Source organism: Ranitomeya imitator, chromosome 4 (genome assembly GCF_032444005.1).
Source record: "Ranitomeya imitator isolate aRanImi1 chromosome 4, aRanImi1.pri, whole genome shotgun sequence".
Classification (NCBI taxonomy): Eukaryota; Metazoa; Chordata; class Amphibia; order Anura; family Dendrobatidae; genus Ranitomeya; species Ranitomeya imitator.
The window spans coordinates 721,251,429-721,276,367 of record NC_091285.1 but is presented as its reverse complement, the minus strand read 5'-3'; the positions used below and the strand labels follow the sequence as shown (position 1 = coordinate 721,276,367).

General features: G+C 46.2%; 1 protein-coding gene across 3 annotated transcripts in view; it reads right to left on the bottom strand.

Annotated features, from left to right (window-relative positions):
* Positions 1–510: 510 nt before the first annotated feature.
* The window catches only part of CHRNB1 (cholinergic receptor nicotinic beta 1 subunit), a 101,345-nt gene continuing 76,916 nt past the window's right edge, over positions 511–24,939 (bottom strand). For all 3 annotated transcript variants that reach the window (XM_069767591.1, XM_069767592.1, XM_069767593.1), the window contains 9 exons: positions 24,351–24,395; positions 24,006–24,115; positions 23,809–23,917; positions 23,563–23,710; positions 23,296–23,487; positions 19,856–20,079; positions 19,597–19,760; positions 7,848–7,995; positions 511–862 (listed from right to left, as the gene is read on the bottom strand). In XM_069767591.1, the coding sequence (XP_069623692.1) occupies positions 722–862; positions 7,848–7,995; positions 19,597–19,760; positions 19,856–20,079; positions 23,296–23,487; positions 23,563–23,710; positions 23,809–23,917; positions 24,006–24,115; positions 24,351–24,395 (1,281 nt within the window). In that variant the 3' untranslated portion in view covers positions 511–721. The remainder of the gene's footprint in view (positions 863–7,847; positions 7,996–19,596; positions 19,761–19,855; positions 20,080–23,295; positions 23,488–23,562; positions 23,711–23,808; positions 23,918–24,005; positions 24,116–24,350; positions 24,396–24,939) is intronic.

Here is a 24,939-nt window from a genome sequence, read left to right as displayed (position 1 = left end):
GGCAGCTGGTCACATCAGCTAGTGGGGCAGCTGGTCACACCAGCCGGAGGGGCAGCAGGTCACACCAGCCAGAGGGGCAGCTGGTCACATCAGCTAGTGGGGCAGCTGGTCATAACAGCCAGAGGGGCAGCTGGTCACATCAGCTAGTGGGGCAGCTGGTCATAACAGCCAGAGGGGCAACTGGTCACATCAGCTAGTGGGGCAGCTGGTCATAACAGCCAGAGGGGCAGCAGGTCACACCAGCCGGAGGGGCAGCTGGTCACATCAGCTAGTGGGGCAGCTGGTCATAACAGCCAGAGGGGCAGCAGGTCACACCAGCTGGAGGGGCATCTGGTCACATCAGCTAGTGGGGCAGCTGGTCATAACAGCCAGAGGGACAGCAGGTCACACCAGCCAGACATGCTGTACTAAGTGCTAAAGATGCAGGTCATGAATTAGGGAATGTTTTATTGCAGTAGTGTATACTGTGGGATATTCTACATATAGAGAATTAAACTTCATCACAGGATCTGAAAAATGAGAAAAATTCTTTATTAAATTAACAAGACCAGCCGAGACCCCAACAGAGTCATGTTTTATCTGACCGTTGTGTGACGTGGGTGGTACATGTCTGGACAGTGATGCTAACAACATGAGAGCTATGGTGATGTTCGTGCTCCCTGTGACGTAGAGGACACCATTAGAACTTGGCTCACAGGCTCCAAAATGCGGAAATACAAAATCAGGGGAAAGGCACGTCTGGTGGGAGATTAAAGCTGGCGTCCAGGAAGATGGCCAGAGTCCCCAGAGTGGTGAAAATGATGAAAGTCCAGAGAAAGAGGCGGTCGACCACCATCGCAACGTACTGCCAGTCCTCCTTCAGCTGCCGCAGGAAAGAGAGAGGAATCAGCAGTAACTTATACTCCTGGCAGAGCTCAGTCTACAGGTATATAATACTACACTGCTCAAAAGAATAAAGGGAACACTTAAACAACAGAATATAACTCCAAGTAAATCAAACTTCTGTGAAATCAAACTGTCCACTTAGGAAGCAACACTGTTTGACAATCAATTTCACATGCTGTTGTGCAAATGGAATAGACAACAGATGAAAATTATTGGCAATTCTCAAGACACCCTCAATAAAGTAGTGGTTCTGCAGGTGGGGACCACAGACCACCTCTCAGTACCAATGCTTTCTGGCTGATGTTTTGGTCACTTTTGAATGTTGGTTGTGCTTTCACACTCGTGGTAGCATGAGACGGACTCCACAACCCACACAAGTGGCTCAGGTAGTGCAGCTCATCCAGGATGGCACATCAATGTGAGCTGTGGCAAGAATGTCTGCTGTGTCTGTCAGCGTAGTGTCCAGAGGCTGGAGGTGCTACCAGGAGACAGGCCAGTACACCAGGAGACATGGAGGGGGCCGTAGGAGGACAACAACCCAGCAGCAGGACCGTTACAGTCGCCTTTGTGCAAGAAGGAACAGGAGGAGCACTGCGAGAGATCTGCAAAATGACCTCCAGCAGGCCACAAATGTGCATGTGCCTGCACAAACAGAAACCGACTCCATGAGGGTGGTCTGAGTGCCCGACGTCCACAGATGGGGGTTGTGCTCACAGCCCAACACCATGCAGGACGCTTGGCATTTGCCACAGAACACCAGGATTGGCAAATTCACCACTGGCACCCTGTGCTCTTCACAGATGAAAGCAGGTTCACACTGAGCACATGTGACAGACGTGACAGAGTCTGGAGACGCCGTGGAGAGTGATCTGCTGCCTGCAACATCCTTCAGCATGACCGGTTTGGCAGTGGGTCAGTAATGGTGTGGGGGGTCAGTAATGGTGTGGGGTGGCATTTCTTTGGAGGGCCGCACAGCCCTCCATGTGCTCGCCAGAGGTAGCCTGACTGCCATTAGGTACCGAGATGAGATCCTCAGACTCCTTGTGAGACCATATGCTGGTGCGGTTGGCCCTGGGTTCCTCCTAATGCAGGACAATGCCAGACCTCATGTGGCTGGAGTGTGTCAGCAGTTCCTGCAAGATGAAGGCATTGAAGCTATGGACTGGCCACCCGTTCCCCAGACCTGAATCCGATTGAACACATCTGGGACATCATGTCTCATTCCATCCATCAACGTCACGTTACACCACAGACTGTTCAGGAGTTGGCGGATGCTTTAGTCCAGGTCTGGGAGGAGATCCCCCAGGAGACCATCCGCCGCCTCATCAGGTGCATGCCCAGGCGTTGTAGAGAGGTTATACAGGCACGTGGAGGCCACACACACTACTGAGCATCATTTCCTTGTCATGAGGCATTTCCACTGAAGTTGGATCAGCCTGTAATTTGATTTTCCACTTTGATTTTGAGTATCATTCCAACTCCAGACCTCCGTGAGATATTCATTTATATTTGCATTGATAATTGTTATGTTTTATTGTTCTGAACACATTCCACTATGAAATGAATAAAAATTTCCAACTGGAAAAATTCATTCAGAGATATGTAGGATGTGGGATTTTAGTGTTCCCTTTATTTTTTTGAGCAGTGTATTATTACTCCTGAAGGAGCTAAATCTATAGTGCTATAATACTATTATTGCTCCTGGAGGATCTCAGTCTATAGGGCTATAATACTATTATTACTCCTGAAGGAGCTCAGTCTATAGGGCTATAATACTATTATTACTCCTGGCAGAGCACAGTCTATAGGGCTATAATACTATTATTACTCCTGGGTGATCTCAGTCTATAGGGCTATAATACTATTATTACTCCCGGAGGAGCTCAGTCTATAGGGCTATAATACTATTATTACTCCTGGCAGAACACAGTCTATAGGGCTATAATACTATTATTACTCCTGGAGGAGCTCAGTCTTTAGGGCTATAATACTATTATTACTCCGGGAGGAGCTCAGTCTATAGGGCTATAATACTATTATTACTCCTGGAGGAGCTCAGTCTATAGGGCTATAATACTATTATTACTCCTGGCAGAGCACAGTCTATAGGGCTATAATACTATTATTACTCCTGGCAGAGCACAGTCTATAGGGCTATAACACTATTATTACTCCTGGCAGAGCACAGTCTAAAGGGCTATAATACTATTATTACTCCTGGAGGAGCTCAGTCTTTAGGGCTATAATACTATTATTACTCCGGGAGGAGCTCAGTCTATAGGGCTATAATACTATTATTACTCCTGGAGGAGCTCAGTCTATAGGGCTATAATACTATTATTACTCCTGGCAGAGCACAGTCTATAGGGCTATAATACTATTATTACTCCTGGAGGAGCTCAGTCTATAGGGCTATAACACTATTATTACTCCTGGCAGAGCACAGTCTAAAGGGCTATAATACTATTATTACTCCTGGAGGAGCTCAGTCTATAGGGCTATAATACTATTATTACTCCGGGAGGAGCTCAGTCTATAGGGCTATAATACCATTATTACTCCTGGAGGAGCTCAGTCTATAGGGCTATAATACTATTATTACTCCTGGCAGAGCACAGTCTATAGGGCTATAATACTATTATTACTCCTGGAGGAGCTCAGTCTATAGGGCTATAACACTATTATTACTCCTGGCAGAGCACAGTCTAAAGGGCTATAATACTATTATTACTCCTGAAGGAGCTCAGTCTATAGGGCTATAATACTATTATTACTCCGGGAGGAGCTCAGTCTATAGGGCTATAATACCATTATTACTCCTGGAGGAGCTCAGTCTATAGGGCTATAATACTATTATTACTCCTGGCAGAGCACAGTCTATAGGGCTATAATACTATTATTACTTCTGAAGGAGCTCAGTCTATAGGGCTATAATACTATTATTACTCCTGGAGGAGCTCAGTCTATAGGGATATAATACTATTATTACTCCTGGAGGAGCTCAGTCTATAGGGCTATAATACTATTATTACTCCTGAAGGAGCTCAGTCTATAGGGCTATAATACTATTATTACTCCTGAAGGAGCTCAGTCTATAGGGCTATAATACTATTATTACTCCTGGCAGAGCACAGTCTATAGGGCTATAATACTATTATTACTCCTGACGGAGCTCAGTCTATAGGGCTATAATACTATTATTACTTCTGGAGGAGCTCAGTCTATAGGGCTATAATACTATTATTACTTCTGGAGGAGCTCAGTCTATAGGGCTATAATACTATTATTACTCCTGGCAGAGCACAGTCTAAAGGGCTATAATACTATTATTACTCCTGGCAGAGCACAGTCTATAGGGCTATAATACTATTATTACTCCTGGCAGAGCACAGTCTATAGGGCTATAATACTATTATTACTCCTGGCAGAGCACAGTCTATAGGGCTATAATTCTATTATTACTTCTGGAGGAGCTCAGTCTATAGGGCTATAATACTATTATTACTCCTGAAGGAGCTCAGTCTATAGGGTTATAATTCTTTTATTACTTCTGGAGGAGCTCAGTCTATAGGGCTATAATACTATTATTACTCCTGGCAGAGCACAGTCTATAGGGCTATAATACTATTATTACTCCTGACGGAGCTCAGTCTATAGGGCTATAATACTATTATTACTTCTGGAGGAGCTCAGTCTATAGGGCTATAATACTAATATTACTTCTGGAGGAGCTCAGTCTATAGGGCTATAATACTATTATTACTCCTGGAGGAGCTCAGTCTATAGGGCTATAATACTATTATTACTCCTGGCAGAGCACAGTCTAAAGGGCTATAATACTATTATTACTCCTGGCAGAGCACAGTCTATAGGGCTATAATACTATTATTACTCCTGGAGGAGCTCAGTCTATAGGGCTATAATACTATTATTACTCCGGGAGGAGCTCAGTCTATAGGGCTATAATACTATTATTACTCCTGGCAGAGCACAGTCTATAGGGCTATAATACTATTATTACTCCTGGAGGAGCTCAGTCTATAGGGCTATAATACTATTATTACTCCTGGCAGAGCACAGTCTAAAGGGCTATAATACTATTATTACTCCTGGCAGAGCACAGTCTATAGGGCTATAATACTATTATTACTCCTGGAGGAGCTCAGTCTATAGGGCTATAATACTATTATTACTCCTGGAGGAGCTCAGTCTATAGGGCTATAATACTATTATTACTCCTGGAGGAGCTCAGTCTATAGGGCTATAATACTATTATTACTCCTGGCAGAGCACAGTCTAAAGGGCTATAATACTATTATTACTCCTGGCAGAGCACAGTCTATAGGGCTATAATACTATTATTACTCCTGGAGGAGCTCAGTCTATAGGGCTATAATACTATTATTACTCCTGGAGGAGCTCAGTCTATAGGGCTATAATACTATCATTACTCCTGGAGGAGCTCAGTCTATAGGGCTATAATACTATTATTACTCCTGGCGGATTTTAGTCTATAGGGCTATAATACTATTATTACACCTGGAGGAGCTCAGTCTATAGGGCTATAATACTAATATTACTCCTGGAGGAGCTCAGTCTATAGGGCTATAATACTATTATTACTCCTGAAGGAGCTCAGTCTATAGGGCTATAATACTAATATTACTCCTGGCGGATTTTAGTCTATAGGGCTATAATACTATTATTACACCTGGAGGAGCTCAGTCTATAGGGCTATAATACTATTATTACTCCTGAAGGAGCTCAGTCTATAGGGCTATAATACTAATATTACTCCTGGCGGATTTTAGTCTATAGGGCTATAATACTATTATTACTCCTGGCGGATTTTAGTCTATAGGGCTATATTACTATTATTACTCCTGGAGGAGCTCAGTCTATAGGGCTATAATACTATTATTACTCCTGGCAGAGCTCAGTCTATAGGGCTATAATACTATTATTACTCCTGGAGGAGCTCAGTCTATAGGGCTATAATACTATTATTACTCCTGGCAGAGCTCAGTCTATAGGGCTATAATACTATTATTACTCCTGACGGATCTCAGTCTATAGGGCTATAATACTATTATTACTCCTGGCAGAGCTCAGTCTATAGGGCTATAATACTATTATTACTCCTGACGGATCTCAGTCTATAGGGCTATAATACTATTATTACTCCTGGAGGAGCTCAGTCTATAGGGCTATAATACTATTATTACTCCTGACGGATCTCAGTCTATAGGGCTATAATACTATTATTACTCCTGGCAGAGCTCAGTCTATAGGGCTATAATACTATTATTACTCCTGACGGATCTCAGTCTATAGGGCTATAATACTATTATTACTCCTGGCAGAGCTCAGTCTATAGGGCTATAATACTATTATTACTCCTGACGGATCTCAGTCTATAGGGCTATAATACTATTATTACTCCTGGCAGAGCTCAGTCTATAGGGCTATAATACTATTATTACTCCTGGAGGAGCTCAGTCTATAGGGCTATAATACTATTATTACTCCTGGAGGAGCTCAGTCTATAGGGCTATAATACTATTATTACTTCTGGAGGAGCTCAGTCTATAGGGCTATAATACTATTATTACTCCTGGCAGAGCTCAGTCTATAGGGCTATAATACTATTATTACTCCTGACGGATCTCAGTCTATAGGGCTATAATACTATTATTACTCCTGGCAGAGCTCAGTCTATAGGGCTATAATACTATTATTACTCCTGACGGATCTCAGTCTATAGGGCTATAATACTATTATTACTCCTGGCAGAGCTCAGTCTATAGGGCTATAATACTATTATTACTCCTGACGGATCTCAGTCTATAGGGCTATAATACTATTATTACTCCTGGCAGAGCTCAGTCTATAGGGCTATAATACTATTATTACTCCTGGAGGAGCTCAGTCTATAGGGCTATAATACTATTATTACTCCTGGAGGAGCTCAGTCTATAGGGCTATAATACTATTATTACTTCTGGAGGAGCTCAGTCTATAGGGCTATAATACTATTATTACTCCTGGCAGAGCTCAGTCTATAGGGCTATAATACTATTATTACTCCTGACGGATCTCAGTCTATAGGGCTATAATACTATTATTACTCCTGGCAGAGCTCAGTCTATAGGGCTATAATACTATTATTACTCCTGACGGATCTCAGTCTATAGGGCTATAATACTATTATTACTCCTGGCAGAGCTCAGTCTATAGGGCTATAATACTATTATTACTCCTGGAGGAGCTCAGTCTATAGGGCTATAATACTATTATTACTCCTGGCGGATTTTAGTCTATAGGGCTATAATACTATTATTACTCCTGGAGGAGCTCAGTCTATAGGGCTATAATACTATTATTACTCCTGACGGATCTCAGTCTATAGGGCTATAATACTATTATTACTCCTGGCAGAGCTCAGTCTATAGGGCTATAATACTATTATTACTCCTGGAGGAGCTCAGTCTATAGGGCTATAATACTATTATTACTCCTGACGGATCTCAGTCTATAGGGCTATAATACTATTATTACTCCTGGCAGAGCTCAGTCTATAGGGCTATAATACTATTATTACTCCTGGAGGAGCTCAGTCTATAGGGCTATAATACTATTATTACTCCTGACGGATCTCAGTCTATAGGGCTATAATACTATTATTACTCCTGGCAGAGCTCAGTCTATAGGGCTATAATACTATTATTACTCCTGGCAGAGCTCAGTCTATAGGGCTATAATACTATTATTACTCCTGACGGATCTCAGTCTATTGGGTTATAATATTATTATTACTCCTGGCGGATCTTAGTCTCTAGGTCTATAATATTAATACTTTGTTGTTCTCCATCCTCTTGCCCCATGGCTTCTCTTTTCTGGTTAGTAACTGGTGGTATTATGGTACAGTTGCCTTTAGTGCCCCCCACTTGCACGATACTCACAGCATCATAGTCCTCCTGCTCCTGCAGCTGCTGGGCGAGGTACCGGATGGCGCTGACCGCTGACTGTAGATCTGGAGGTAGAGTGAGACCCAGACTGGGACCATCCAGGAACCACTTCATGTCTCTGGAGAAGGCCTCCGCCTGGTACCTGAGTGGTCAGAGGACTCCAGAAATCAGTCCCTGTTAAACGAACCCACAGCAAGAGTGGGCAATGCTGGCCTCCGCAGTATGAGAGCCTGGAGTTCCCCACTTTTACCCTTCACGCCTGGTACACAGCCCCACACCTGGGGTGGTCACTGCGGGCCTCAACAGTAATGGAGCTTGGAGTCCCCCGCTATTATCCCCCATCACCCACGATCCGCGGCCTCATACATGTGGTGGGCACTAGAGATGAATGGACTTATTCGGAAAACGTTTGCCAATCTCAAATTTGGCACAAACTTTGCACATTCAGATTCGTGTTTGTGCTTTTTTCTTAAAATTCTGCAAATATCGGTCAAACTTTGGTAAATGACCAAGTTCATTAAGGGTTCTTTCAGATGCCAGTGTTTCTGGTAGCAGCACGGGCCGCAAAACGTCCCAAACACTGATCACTTACGGATTACATGCCTGTGTCATTAGTGTGACAAGTACTGGCGCCTGGGAATCAGCGGTACTGTACGCGCTGTTCCCCGGCACCGGGTGCTGAAGGCATCTCCCATCACTGTTCGTGCTCAAGCTGCAATCAGCGCTAGCAGGGGATAATGTTGAGTTATATTTAACTGTTAATGGGAGTATTCATCAGCCACCGCCTGCGCTATAAATAAAAAAATTGATATGGGTTCCCATGTATTTTTGATAACCAGCCAGGCAAAACTGACAGCTGCGGCCTGCAACCTCAGCAGTCAGCTTCAGTAAGGCTGGTAATCAAGAATAGATCACCACTCTGTATTTTTTTATTATTTACATAAATAATTTTAAAAAACAGCGTGGGGTCGACCCCAGTTTTGACAACCAGCCAAGCTAAAGCAGACAGCCGGGGGCTGGCATTTTGAGGCTGGTAAGGGGCCATGGCTATGGCACCCCTAGCCTAAATATAGTACTCGGCAGCCACCCATCTATTAGATGCTCCAATGCTGGTGCTTTGCCCGTCTCTTCCCACTTGCCTCGTGGCGATGGCAAATGGGGTTCATATTTGTGGGGTTGATGTCACCTTTGTATTACCCAGTGACATCAAGCCCATGGCTTAGCAATGGAGAGACATCTATAAGACACCTATCCATTACTAATCCTATAGCTAAATGGTAAAGACATAGCCAGAATAAAGTCCTTCACTTGAAAGAATGACGCAGACACCTTTAATGAATGAATCTAAATTAAAACATACTCACGTTATTGCCCATTCCTTTGAAGCCCTCGTCTCCTGTAATAAAATAAATATCCCTCATCTGTCTGTCACTCTGTCCCACGCCGTAATCCATATCTGGGGATAAACAATTTTCAACCTGGACAGTGCCAAGATGCGACCATCTAGGCTGAGAACCACTAGGGAAAGAGCTGCTGTGAGCACAGCATCAGTGACCAGAGTTGACGGCATCAATGTTACTGCCGGTCACCAAGGCTACGTTCCCAGATGCACCCCTCAACTGAGGTGACCAACACTGTGGTAAGATCAGCACTGCACCATGAGACTTTTTGATGGTGCTAGCAGGGATCTCACTGAGGTCACCGCAGTTCAGAACACAGCCTCAGTGACCGGCGGAAACCTTGATGACGTCACTTCTGGTCTCTGAGGATGCGCTTGCAGCAGCACATTCATGAGTTTTCGCATCTCTGTTATTAAGCTATGGGCTTGATGTCACCTTTGTATTGTGTTGACATCACAAATATGAACCCCACTTGCCACCGACACAGGGCAAGTGGGATGAGCCAGGCAAGGCACCAGGATTGGTGCATCTTGTGCTGTTCCATATACAGTGGGGCAAAAAAGTATTTAGTCAGTCAGCAATAGTGCAAGTTCCACCACTTAAAAAGATGAGAGGCGTCTGTAATTTACATCATAGGTAGACCTCAACTATGGGAGACAAACTGAGAAAAAAAAATCCAGAAAATCACATTGTCTGTTTTTTTAACATTTTATTTGCATATTATGGTGGAAAATAAGTATTTGGTCAGAAACAAAATTTCATCTCAATACTTTGTAATATATCCTTTGTTGGCAATGACAGAGGTCAAACGTTTTCTGTAAGTCTTCACAAGGTTGCCACACACTGTTGTTGGTATGTTGGCCCATTCCTCCATGCAGATCTCCTCTAGAGCAGTGATGTTTTTGGCTTTTCGCTTGGCAACACGGACTTTCAACTCCCTCCAAAGGTTTTCTATAGGGTTGAGATCTGGAGACTGGCTAGGCCACTCCAGGACCTTGAAATGCTTCTTACGAAGCCACTCCTTCGTTGCCCTGGCGGTGTGCTTTGGATCATTGTCATGTTGAAAGACCCAGCCACGTTTCATCTTCAATGCCCTTGCTGATGGAAGGAGATTTGCACTCAAAATCTCACGATACATGGCCCCATTCATTCTTTCATGTACCCGGATCAGTCGTCCTGGCCCCTTTGCAGAGAAACAGCCCCAAAGCATGAGGTTTCCACCACCATGCTTTACAGTAGGTATGGTGTTTGATGGATGCAACTCAGTATTCTTTTTCCTCCAAACACGACAAGTTGTGTTTCTACCAAACAGTTCCAGTTTGGTTTCATCAGACCATAGGACATTCTCCCAAAACTCCTCTGGATCATCCAAATGCTCTCTAGCAAACTTCAGACGGGCCCGGACATGTACTGGCTTAAGCAGTGGGACACGTCTGGCACTGCAGGATCTGAGTCCATGGTGGCGTAGTGTGTTATTTATGGTAGGCCTTGTTACATTGGTCCCAGCTCTCTGCAGTTCATTCACTAGGTCCCCATGCGTGGTCCTGGGATTTTTGCTCACCGTTCTTGTGATCATTCTGACCCCACGGGGTGGGATTTTGCGTGGAGCCCCAGATCGAGGGAGATTATCAGTGGTCTTGTATGTCTTCCATTTTCTAATTATTGCTCCCACTGTTGATTTCTTCACTCCAAGCTGGTTGGCTATTGCAGATTCAGTCTTCCCAGCCTGGCGCAGGGCTACAATTTTGTTTCTGGTGTCCTTTGACAGCTCTTTGGTCTTCACCATAGTGGAGTTTGGAGTCAGACTGTTTGAGGGTGTGCACAGGTGTCTTTTTATACTGATAACAAGTTTAAACAGGTGCCATTACTACAGGTAATGAGTGGAGGAAAGAGGAGACTCTTAAAGAAGAAGTTACAGGTCTGTGAGAGCCAGAAATCTTGATTGTTTGTTTCTGACCAAATACTTATTTTCCACCATAATATGCAAAAAAAATGATAAAAAAACAGACAATGTGATTTTCTGGATTTTTTTTTTCTCAGTTTGTCTCCCATAGTTGAGGTCTACCTATGATGTAAATTACAGACGCCTCTCATCTTTTTAAGTGGTGGAACTTGCACTATTGCTGACTGACTAAATACTTTTTTGCCCCACTGTATGTTGTTATATTTTACTCCTCTGCCACCCAATGGCCTTTTTCCGTATGGCAGCTTGTTATTCATTTATTCTTGAGGGCATGTCTTTACTTCCGGTTCAGGGGTCAAGTCTTCTCTTCCTCTGGCAGCCATTTCATGTTTAGTTTACTTACTGTTGTGAGAGGACACACTTGAACCGGGCTTAGGAAGGCATCAGTCTTTCGACCTTTTGTTGCTCACACTTGCAGTCATACTTGGTGCTACATCTTACTGTACCTTGTCTACACCTGCATTTCTGGAGAAAGTACTGTATTACCAGTTATCGACTGTATGTCCAGATTTCCAAATAAACAAGTCTGAATTACACAATCCCTGGAGTGCATCATCTCTCCGGACGCTGAGCAGCATTGGTCCTGTCTGCCTCAAGTGGAGGAAATTACTGAAGGTACGATTATCTCTCACAATCCTTATTAGTCAACGACACCTCCACTCGCCTCATGTGGGGACAGAACAGTCGAAAGACTGCCTTGAAGCCCGGCCAGAATCATCCTTATATCCCTATCCATGTGCCCACGCTCTGCCTGCTCACATACTTCAGCCCTGCTGTGCTAAGAAATCTCCTGCAGCATCGCCTCAGACTGCATTGTGCATAAAGACTCTCTGTGTATTATATCACATCGCTGCAGATTGTCGGAATGCAGAACCCCACAATTCTCCAAAAACACCTTGGGAATCTTATCAGAGGGTCGCAGCTAAGCTGCACCATGATTTCCAGCCCCCAATTCAAAGATTTAGTTTCTTAAAGAGACAGCGCACCTTAAATCAAAATGGCCGAAAAGGACCTTACGCGGTTCCCCAATGCTGAAACAGAGCAAATACAATCTGATATGGTCCATTATGAAGACCAGGAAGCAGAGCCTGCATCTGCAGCAGACCCTAGATGCACGACCAGTATGCTCCTTCAAGCCAACATTAAAGGTCCTCGAGAATTACCATTCCACAAGGGATGAGTTCAATGACAACCTGGATGACCTATGGGAATGAGTTGCCTCCCTCATGTCAAGCGTCCAATGCCACAAAGATGATGCAGTGAGTTTACAGGACACTATAAGACAGCTAGACATGGCTCACAGCAGATACAAGAGACTGTCCGCAAAGTACGCTGCCTTCCTAAAAGACTCTAAAATCGATGAAGTCCTATCAGAGTTAAGCAAGGCAGATTCCACGGACAGAGGAAGGGACGCCGCTGTGCAAGACGCCAAAGATGAAGTGGAGCTTCGTATCGCCCACCTGCAAGAAACTAGATCGCACAGGTCAGCCTCATCCAAACACTCTGTTCGGTCATACCAATCATCCTGCTCAAGAACTTCAGCCCCCAGTGACAGAATCCTAGAGGCCCGTTTAAACACAGAGCGATCCAAACTAAGACGTTCATACACAGAAAAGAAAGCAGAAGCAGAGGCAGAAGTCAAGAAAGTACAGGCATAAGCCAGGAAGGCAGAAGCAAAGAAAGCAGAAGCAGAGGCTCGAGCAAAGATTCTTCAAGCAGAAGCAGAGGCCCGAGCAAAGATTCTTGAAGCAGAGGCAAAAGCAGAAAGAGAGGCTCGAGCAAAGATTGTTCAAACAGAAATGGAGGAAGAAATCGCATTATCCGAAGTAAAAATACTCGAGCAAGCATTGAAGCATAACCTCGACCCGATTTGCCTGCCACCACAGGAAGAAGACGACCCAGCTGTTCATACCAGAGACTATGTGCAGAAACAGATGCCTGCAGCGCACACCTTCTCCAGCGACATTCAACCCAACATTGCGGAAACGTCCAAGTCAGCCCAACCTATGGTGCCAGTATCGCCCACAGCCCCTACAGAGACCCAAGACCAACGCCGTGATGTACCCCCTCAGGAGCAGTTATCACATCAAGATGACCGCAAGGCACACTCCAGCCCGCCTCCACAGTTCAAGCAGCAGTCATCGGAATCTCCAAAGGTTAAACCACAGCTCAACCCCGCAGCGACATCATTCTACCCGGGAACCATTCACCCTTCCACGCCACACAGCTTATACGCCCGAGGGGCACCACAAGCTACTACGGTAACAAGGAGTGAAGGATCAGACAAGTCCGAGCTTGCCAGGTTCATGGTCAGCAGGGAGCTAATCAGCACTAGCCTCTCAAAATTCGACGACTGTGCAGAGAACTACAGAGCCTGGAAAGCAACCTTCAAGGCCGCCATTGCTGATCTCAACCTATCCGTGGAGCAGGAGCTCGACCTCATAGTGAAATGGTTGGGTCCTGAATCCACAAATCGTATCAAGAGTCTTAGGACTGTCTATGTGGGGCAGGCTGAAGCAGGTCTCGCTGCGGCCTGGCAGAGACTCGAAAGAACCTACGGTAGCGCTGAAGTCATAGAAAAGTCCCTATTCAAGAGACTGCAGAATGTTCCAAGGATCAACCTTAAGGAAGCCCACAAGCTTCTGGACTTAAGTGACCTGCTTATGGAGCTGGAACTTGCTAAAAGAGACCCTCGTCTGTCTGGACTGTGCTACCTGGACACTGCCCCTGGGGTGAACCCAATCGTCTCAAAGCTGCCACATAGTCTGCAAGAGAAGTGGGCAGTGTGCGTCTCCAGGTATAAAAGGTCACATGACGTCACCTTTCCTCCGTTCATTCAGTTCTGCAAGTTCATTGACAAACAAGCCCAAATGAGGAATGACCCTAGCCTCGACTTCCTGGAGTCTAACACTGCAGCTCCAGCAACACCTTCATCAAGGTATGAAAGCATCACACATAGACGCAAGGACTCGAGGAACAGTGTAAGCGTCAGAAAGACTAACCTGCCATTTCCTGCAGTACCTGCCGACAAGCAGTACACTATTCCGTCGAGGGATGTTTTTCAATCGTGAGTGTCCCATCCACAAAAAAACCACACTCACTGAACAAACGTAGAGGCTTCAGGTCCAAAACCATGCAGGAGCGCAAGAAAATCCTCAGCGAACTTGGGGTATGTTTCAAGTGCTGCGCTTCATCAGAACACATGGCCAAGGACTGTAAACCTGCCATTAAGTGTGAAGAGTGTCACAGCGACAGACACCCATTATCCTTGCACCCAGCCTCAGCCACCAGCGATCCAGCAGTCACAGTTACCTCTAGTCCCGCTACAAGCCATGGCGGGGAGCCACAGAATCACGCCAAGTCCACCACAGCTGTTTCCTGCTCATGCTCAGAGGTATGTGGGGAGAATCAAAGTGCTAAATGCTGTGCCAGGATATGCCTAATCAGAATCTATCCAGAAGGGCAACGAGAGAAGGCAGTAAAAATGTATGCCATCATTGACGATCAGAGCAATCGATCCCTAGGTGGACCTAAGTTCTTTGAAGCCTTTAGAATCAAGGGACCAGCAACCCCCTACACTCTGAATACTTGCTTGGGGCGCATAGAGACTAGCGGCAGAAGAGCACTGTTATGACCGCACATACTCACCTGTCTTCTCCTATCCCTCGGCGCGCTCGCAACTCTGTTTCTCGCCGCTCTGCTTCTTTCTTCGCTGGGACGCGGCGTCTGGGTTCTTCGCGCATGCGCAGTCGCGTTTCCTGTGCCGCAGAGCCTCCTGGGAGGTTACGACCTGATGGCCCCGCCCCAACATGGCGGCGCCCATCAGGTATTTCTTCTCAGCGTCTTTCCAGGTAAGACGCCTTTGGTTTGTAGGTTTCTCTGAGCTTTGTTCAGCGTACCTATGCCCTAGGCTCCCCCGGTCTCTGTGCCATTCTCCTTGCTGGTTGTGCTTTGCCCGCTATGTGTTCCCGCTGTGTTTGTCCTTAGTTTCAGCTTTGCCGGCTTTGTGTCTCCGCCGTGTTTGTCCAGTGCTCCGGTCCTTTTTGTGTCTCCGCATTACCTGCCCTTTCTCTAGTCCCGTGTCTGTTTTCCCTTCCTGTTGGTATCCCTGTTCTTTAGCTCTTTCTTTTTGTTTTTTTTTTGCAGCCTCGTGGTTCCCTTGTTCCTCTCCAGTGATCCCATATATATCTTACTTCTCAAGTTCCCTATTGCTAGTCCTCTGTCTCCCTCTTTTATTTTTTGGTCACCCCTTTAGCTCTAGCTGTTGTGTCTCCATTCCCCCTTGGACCTGCTCCTAACGCTCCCTGTATAGGGGGTGGTTACATCTGGTCCACTCGTCCTCGGGGGCTCCAGAGTCATGACCCAGAGGGTCCACTTTCGGATTCTTCTCCAAATCCTTACAAGCACAAGGTTTCATCACTTCTCCCGTCAATGGAGATGTAGAAATACCCCTACCTACGCTAATCGAATGCGATCAAATACCAGACCAAAGAGATGAGATCCCTACCCCGGAAGCAGCTTTCCACCAACCACACTTAAGGCACCTAGCCAGCGTTATCCCACCTTTGGACACAGATGCTGAAATCCTACTTCTGCTCGGCAGAGATAATTTAAGGATACATAAGGTCCGCCAACAGTGTAATGGTCCTGACTACGCCCCCTACACCCAGAGACTTGACTTGGGGTGGGTAGTCATAGGAAATGTATGCTTGGACCAAACAGGAGTCCACTCCTTTAAGACGTACGTACGCCGAGACGGGCACACTACCTTCTGCAAACCATGTCCTCATCACTGTGAGGTGAAGGAAAAGCTTCCAGATCCTGTACAGCTGCCTGATGTTATCCCTTCTCCCTATGCAGACGACTTGGGAAGATCGGTGTTTCGTACCACTAAGGATGACAACAAAGTAGCCCCGTCTATGGAAGACAAGAAATTTGTCAGGATAATGGACAATGAGTTCCTTAAGGATGAGACCAATCACTGGGTTTTTCCCCTTAGCCTTCCGAGCTACCAGGGTAAGGCTCCCAAACAATCGTGAACAAGCCTTGTCCAGATTCAACTCTCACCAGCGCACACTAAGCAATAAACCGGAGATGAAAGAACACATCGTCACCTTCATGGGTAAAATATTCCATAACAACCATGCGGAGCCAGCGCCTCCCTTAAAGGAAAACGAGGAGTGCTGGTACCTACCCTCATTTGGAGTATATCACCCGAAAAAACCTAAGCAAATTAGAGTTGTCTTTGATTCAAGCGCCAAACATCAAGGCGTATCTTTCAATGATGTCCTCCTCACAGGTCCTAATCTGACAACCTAGTAGGAGTGTTGATGAGGTCCCGGAAAGAGCCCATTGCCATCACCGCCGACATCGAACAGATGTTCCACTGTTTCATAGTCAGAGAGGACCACAGGAATTTCCTCAGGTTCCTGTGGTACGAGGACAATGACCCCAGCAAAGAGATGGTGGAGTATCGCATGCGGGTGCACGTATTTGGGAACAGCCCTCCACCCGCAGTGGCAACATATGGCCTGCGGAGAACCGCATTAGGAGAGTGAGTATGGAACAGACGCCTGAGACTTTGTAGAGAAAGACTTCTACGTAGATGATGGACTAAAGTCTCTACCTACAGAAGAAGCGGCAATCGACCTACTTAAAAGGACCCAACATATGCTGTACCGAGCTAAGCTTAGACTGTACAAAATTGCTTCAAACTGCCTGGCTGTCATGAGAGCCTTTGAGTCAAGTGACCACGCACCTGGATTCAAGGACATAGACCTGCGACCAAACCGTCCGCCTGTGCAGAGAAGCTTAGGCCTGAGGTGGAACCTGTCAGCCGACACCTTCGGATTCCAAATCAACTGTGCAGACAAACCATTCACTAAACGTGGTGTCCTGTCAGTGGTAAATAGCTTATATGACCCACTGGGATTCTTGGCACGAATTAGCATACAAGGTAAATCCCTTCTGAGACAGCTTTCCGAAACTGTCAAGGATTGGGTTGCCCCACTCCCTCCTGATAAGGAATCGAAATGGGAAACCTGGAAGCAGTCTTTGTGTGCTTTGGATGAAATCCATATACCGAGATGCTACGCTGGAATCTCACTTGCTGCTAGCACTAGGACGGAACTCCATGTGTTCTCGGATGCATCCACGGAGGCCATTGCAGCTGTTGTATACCTGAAGGTAACGGGATCTGACAATCAAGATCACGTTGGTTTCGTTTTCGGCAAGGCTAAGTTGGCTCCCAAGCCTGACCACACTATTCCCAGACTGGAACTCTGTGGGGCTGTGCTTGCAGTAGAACTCGCAGACTTTATTCAGCATGAGCTGGACACTCACAAGATGATGTACAATACTACAGTGACAGTAAAGTTGTCTTAGGTTACATCTACAACCAAACAATGCGCTTCTACGTGTACGTCAGTAACTACATTGAGAGAATAAGAAGGTCTTCCAAACCTGAACAGTGGCACTATATCCCATCTGAACTTAATGCAGCCGACCATGCCATTAGACCTATGTCTATAAATTGTTTGGCTAATTCTTCTTGGCTTTCAGGTCCAAAGTTTCTGCTGGAACAGAAGGGAAGTAAATGTTTACAGGAAGTCTTCAGCATTCAGGATCCGGATGATGATCCAGAAGTCCGTTCCGAGGTCAGTGCTCTGGCCACGAACACTAAACCAACCTCCACCTTCGGTTGCCAGCGCTTCGAACGCTTTTCCAAATGGATGAAACTCGTCAAGACTATCGCAAGGTTAGTCCACATTGCGAGGTCTTATCACAATTCACATGGAGACAAAGACTATCATGGTTGGCACGTCTGCCAAAAACCACTCTCTACAGAGGACATTCCGGTAGGATAAGTTATGAACAGAACTCTGCAATAGTACATTTGCCCATTGGATTACAGTTGGGTCAGAGATAGTTTGGCCTAGTGTGGCTTCTCTGATCCGGAGATGGGTTTCCTTTGGATTATCTCAGGATCTGACTTAAATTAATATCTTATCTCGTTTAAAGTTGTTATGAAATTGCATGCATGTTTGGTTTCATTTTCTAGGTTGTTGGACATTATTTCAAGGACATTAATATAGTGAAATCCCTTACGGAATTTCAGACTGGGAGTGTGCTGTTCTATATATGTTGCTATATTTTACTCTGCTGCCACCCAATGGCCTTTTTCTGTATGGCAGCTTGTTATTCATTTATTCTTATGGGCATGTCTTTCACTTCCAGTTCAGGGGTCAAGTCTTCTCTTCCTCTGGCAGCCATTTCATTTTCAGTCTACTTTCTGTTGTGAGAGGACGCTCTTGAACTGGGCTTAGGAAGGCATCAGTTTTTCGACCTTTTGTTGCTCACACTTGCAGTCATACTTGGTGCTACATCTTACTGTACCTTGTCTACACCTGCATTTCTGGAGAAAGTACTGTATTACCAGTTATGCGCTGTATGTCTAGATTTCCAAATGAACAAGTCTGGATTGCACAATCCCTGGAGTGCATCATCTCTCCGGACGCTGAGCAGCATTGGTCCTGTCTGCCTCACGTGGAGGAAAATACTGAAGGTACGATTATCTCTCACAACCCTTATTAGTCAACGACACCTCCATTCGCCTCATGTGGGGACAGAACACATCTAATAGATGTGCCTTATCTCAGCGGCTGCAAGCTGCTATTTTTAGGTGGGGGGCAATATTCATGGACCCTTACCAGCCTGAGAATACCAGCCCCCAGCTGTCTGCTTTAGCTTGGCTGGTTGTCAAAAATGGTGGGGACCCCACGCCTGCTATTTTTTTTCATCATTTATTTAAATAATGAAAAAAAACAGCATTTCCGATCCCTCTATTCTTGATAACCAGCCCTGCTAATGCTGACAACTGAGGGTTTCTGCCCACAGCTGTCAGTTTTGCTTTGCTGGTTATGAAAAATAGAGAGGAACCCATGTAAATTTTTCTTTATTTTTAATGATTTATTTATAGAGCAATTGATGGGTAAATTGATGCCACTTTTCCTGGTATCTGCCCCTAATTTTAGCTGTTTTGGCAGCTTTTTGGCCCCCCGCAGGTGTTGTCTATGCGTTTGTTTTTGCCTCCCATTGAAGTCAGTGGGTTTTGGATATGTTCGACGAACCATTCTGCGAACAATGGCGCATTTGCCGATCCCAACCGAATCTTGAAAGGTTCACTCATCTCTACACGTCACCCTGAGTAAATGATCTCACACCCAGGGTGGGCACCGCTGACCTCTACAGTATGGGAGCCTGGAGTCCCCCTCTATTATCCATCACCCCCAGTACACCCGCTGGCCTCCCTGTTACCATCATCACCTCACTAAGGAGTAGATGTGTCATCGTATGCAGATGGCTGAGGCTCGTTACCTACCGTTCTGGTTTGGGGAAGATGAAGTCATTTTCAGGCCTCCGTATAAAGTACTCGTCTGCGTGTCGTGGAGCAGCAACTGTCCGTACTGGTGGAAGGGTCACTACGGGTGGCTCAGGCTTAGGACGACTGATCCCGAGATATCGGGGCAGAAGTAGGATGAAGATCTTAACATAGAAGGGCAACATTAACACAAGTTGAGCTCTTCTCCCCGATACACTGCCTCACACATGTGGAGCACCACGCACGCAGCACACCATACCTGCCGCACCCACTGGGGCATATGGTGGGTGTTAGGGGAGCGGTGGTGCAGATTCAGGACCACCACACTCAGGATGACAGAGAAGGTGACGAGGATCATAGCGAACATCAGGTAGTTGACGATGATGGGAACGGCCAACGAGGTCTCCGGGACCTTATCGGCCAAAAGCAGCAGGAAGACGGTGAGGGTGAGGAGGGCGAAGATGGAGAGGGTCATCTTCTCACCTGGAGGGACACGGAATAGGAAGGACGACCAGAGGGTAAACCATGGAACAACAGCATATACAGCGTCCTACTACACCGCTGTCTGTATATACTGTCCTACTATACTGCTGTCTGTATACACTGTAGTACTACACTGCTGCCTGTATATATCGTCCTACTACACCGCTGCCTGTATATACCGTCCTACTACACCGCTGCCTGTATATACTGCAGTACTACACCGCTGCCTGTATATACCGTCCTACTACACCGCTGTCTGTATATACCGTCCTACTACACCGCTGTCTGTATACACTGCAGTACTACATCGCTGTCTGTATATACCGTCCTACTACACCGCTGCCTGTATACACTGCAGTACTACACCACTGACTTTATATACCGTCCTACTACACAGCTGTCTGTATATACCGTCCAACTACACCGCTGTCTGTATACACTGCAGTACTACATCGCTGTCTGTATATACCGTCCTACTACACCGCTGCCTGTATACACTGCAGTACTACACTGCTGCCTGTATATACCGTCCTACTACATCGCTGTCTGTATATACCGTCCTACTACACCGCGGTCTGTATACACTGCAGTACTACACCACTGACTTTATATACCGTCCTACTACACAGCTGTCTGTATATACCGTCCAACTACACCGCTGTCTGTATACACTGCAGTACTACATCGCTGTCTGTATATACCGTCCTACTACACCGCTGCCTGTATACACTGTAGTACTACACTGCTGCCTGTATATACCATCCTACTACATCGCTGTCTGTATATACCGTCCTACTACACCGCGGTCTGTATACACTGCAGTACTACACCACTGACTTTATATACCGTCCTACTACACAGCTGTCTGTATATACCGTCCTACTACACCGCTGTCTGTATACACTGCAGTACTACATCGCTGTCTGTATATACCATCCTACTACACCGCTGCCTGTATACACTGCAGTACTACACCACTGACTTTATATACCGTCCTACTACACAGCTGTCTGTATATACCGTCCTACTACACCGCTGTCTGTATACACTGCAGTACTACATCGCTGTCTGTATATACCATCCTACTACACCGCTGCCTGTATACACTGCAGTACTACACCACTGACTTTATATACCATCCTACTACACAGCTGTCTGTATATACTGTCCTACTACATCGCTGTCTGTATATACCGTCCTACTACACCGCTGTCTGTATATACTGTCCTACTACATCGCTGTCTGTATATACCGTCCTACTACACCGCTGTCTGTATATACTGTCCTACTACACCGCTGTCTGTATATACTGTCCTACTACATCGCTGTCTGTATATACCGTCCTACTACACCGCTGTCTGTATATACTGTCCTACTACACCGCAGTCTGTATATACCGTCCTACTACACCGCTGTCTGTATATACTGTCCTACTACATCGCTGTCTGTATATACCGTCCTACTACACCGCTGTCTGTATATACTGTCCTACTACATCGCTGTCTGTATATACCGTCCTACTACACCGCTGTCTGTATATACTGTCCTACTACATCGCTGTCTGTATATACCGTCCTACTACACCGCTGTCTGTATATACTGTCCTACTACATCGCTGTCTGTATATACCGTCCTACTACACCGCGGTCTGTATACACTGCAGTACTACATCGCTGTCTGTATATACCGTCCTACTACACCGCGGTCTGTATATACCGTCCTACTACACCGCGGTCTGTATATACCGTCCTACTACACCGCGGTCTGTATACACTGCAGTACTACACCACTGACTTTATATACCGTCCTACTACACAGCTGTCTGTATATACAGTATTACTACATCGCTGTCTGTATATACCGTCCTACTACACCGCGGTCTGTATACACTGCAGTACTACACCACTGACTTTATATACCGTCCTACTACACAGCTGTCTGTATATACCGTCCTACTACACCGCTGTCTGTATACACTGCAGTACTACATCGCTGTCTGTATATACCGTCCTACTAAACCGCTGTCCGTATATACCATCCTACTACATCGCTGCCTGTATATACCGTCCTACTACATCGCTGCCTGTATATACCGTCCTACTACATCGCTGCCTGTATATACCGTCCTACTACATCGCTGCCTGTATATACCGTCCTACTACATCGCTGCCTGTATATACCGTCCTACTACATCGCTGCCTGTATATACCGTCCTACTACATCGCTGTCTGTATATACCGTCCTACTACACCGCTGCCTGTATATACCGTCCTACTACATCGCTGCCTGTATATACCGTCCTACTACATCGCTGCCTGTATATACCGTCCTACTACATCGCTGCCTGTATATACCGTCCTACTACATCGCTGCCTGTATATACCGTCCTACTACATCGCTGCCTGTATATACCGTCCTACTACATCGCTGCCTGTATATACCGTCCTACTACATCGCTGTCTGTATATACCGTCCTACTACATCGCTGCCTGTATATACCGTCCTACTACATCGCTGCCTGTATATAATGTCCTATTACACCGTAGTCTGTATATACTGTCCTACTACATCGCTGCCTGTATATACCGTCCTACTACATCGCTGTCTGTATATACCGTCCTACTACATCGCTGCCTGTATATAATGTCCTATTACACCGCAGTCTGTATATACTGTCCTACTACATCGCTGCCTGTATATACCGTCCTACTACATCGCTGTCTGTATATACCGTCCTACTACATCGCTGCCTGTATATAATGTCCTATTACACCGCAGTCTGTATATACCGTCCTACTACATCGCTGTCTGTATATACCGTCCTACTACATCGCTGTCTGTATATACCGTCCTACTACACCGCTGTCTGTATATACTGTCCTACTACATCGCTGTCTGTATATACCGTCCTACTACATCGCTGCCTGTATATAATGTCCTATTACACCGCAGTCTGTATATACCGTCCTACTACATCGTTGTCTGTATACTCCGTCCTACTACACCACTGTCTGTATATACCGCACTACTTTTCTGTTGTCTGTATATATCGCCCTACTACACCACTGTCTATATACCCTGCGTTTCTACACCACTGTCTATATACACCACTACACCGCTACGTCTTCATCACCCCACTTTCCAGCCTGAATAGCCCTCCTCTACGCCGCTGCCTACGGTGGAGATATGAGCCCATCAGTCAGGACAGTTTGTTACCTGCGTCCGGGGGCAGATAAAACACAAAGATGGCGAGGATGGTAATGAGGACACACGGGACAATGATGTTGACGATGTAGAACAAGGGTTTGCGGCGAATCACCAGGTAGAAGGTGATATCTTCATAGGTCGGGTCTGTGGGGAGAGTGTTTTTCCGGGAAGATCGATGGCGAATCTCCCATTGACCATTCTCTGAAAGTATATGAGTCTTATCAGCCACGGTCTATGCAGCAATGGGACCCGCACACACCATGAACATGTCCTCACCCGTGAAGGTGTTTGGAAAGATGACCACTTGTGTTATTTCCTTTCCTTGGGAATCTCGGGGATGCTCTAGCGTGATTTCATCCGCTCCATAAGTTTGAGACCGGAACACCATGCTGCAGTTCTGCCAGTCAAAGGGAAAGTACTTCACCTAGACAAGAAGGATGTAGAGGACCATGGAGAAGGTCAGCGACCATGGGTGGAGGCCTGAGAAGCCAATATGGCAGAAGGATGCAGATGTCTCCTCACCTCAATGCTGCAGCTGCTGTGATACAGGGATGGCGGGTGCCACGTCACATTGCCCTTCCAGTTAATCAGGACTTCCACCGCTAATGCAATGTCAAACTCGCCGTCATTGCTGCCAAAATGAAGAAAGACGAGGTGATGGTGCGAACCCGGGGCCGCAGGAGCGCCATCACTGCAACTTGCCTCATCAACATACTCACTTGTTCATGAGCACGATATCTGGCTTCCAAACCTGATCAGAAGGGATCCGCAGGGTCTCGATACCACTGTATTGTTTGGGGTCCCAGGTGAGTCTAAGATCATTCCAAGCCTGCACAAAGCAGAAAATCACATCCAACACTGAAGAGAAGCAGCATGGTGGCTCCAGATCCATGTGAAGAGTGCAACGTTTGATGGAACCCCATGTTTCCTGAGTGGGGTTCCCTAGACAGGTAGCATAACCTCGTTTATGTATTTGTGGTGTCATCAACCCAATGCTAGGAAGGTACAACCCCTAAAATGGTAAATATGTAGAAAGGAGACCTCCTCCGCGGACCACCACTTACCAGATTCATGAAGCCCTTAGTCGTCAGCTCTTCATCCTTTTCGTTCTACAGGAGACAAAGGAAACATAAGTCAAGCGACATTTCCTGTATACTGTTATCTCTCTCATAGACCTGTCTGTGGATACGATACAAGGTCCATCGTGTCCCCATACAATGGTCTTGAGAAGATAAGGGCTGAAAACTGTGCATGAGGAGGAGCGGGTAGGCTCTACGGAGGTATGAGCGGACGACACAGCGGCAGCTCTTCCTGGGAAATTCTGGGGCAGAGCAATAGGGATAATAAGGCACCATCTAGCGACAGCTCTTACTGGGGCAGTAGGAATGGTGATAGCATGGCGCCCTCTAGCGACAGGTCTTCCTAGGGCAGAAGAATGGGGATAACATGGCGTCCTCTAGCGGAAGGTCTTACTGGGGCAGTAGAATGGGGATAACATGGCGCCCTCTAGCGGCAGCTATTACTGGGACAGAAGAATTGGGGATAGCATGGTGCCCTCTAGCGGCAGCTCTTCCTGGGGCAGTAGAATGAGGAAAACATGGCGCCCTCTAGCGGCAGCTCTTACTGGGGCAGTAGAATGGGGATAACATGGCG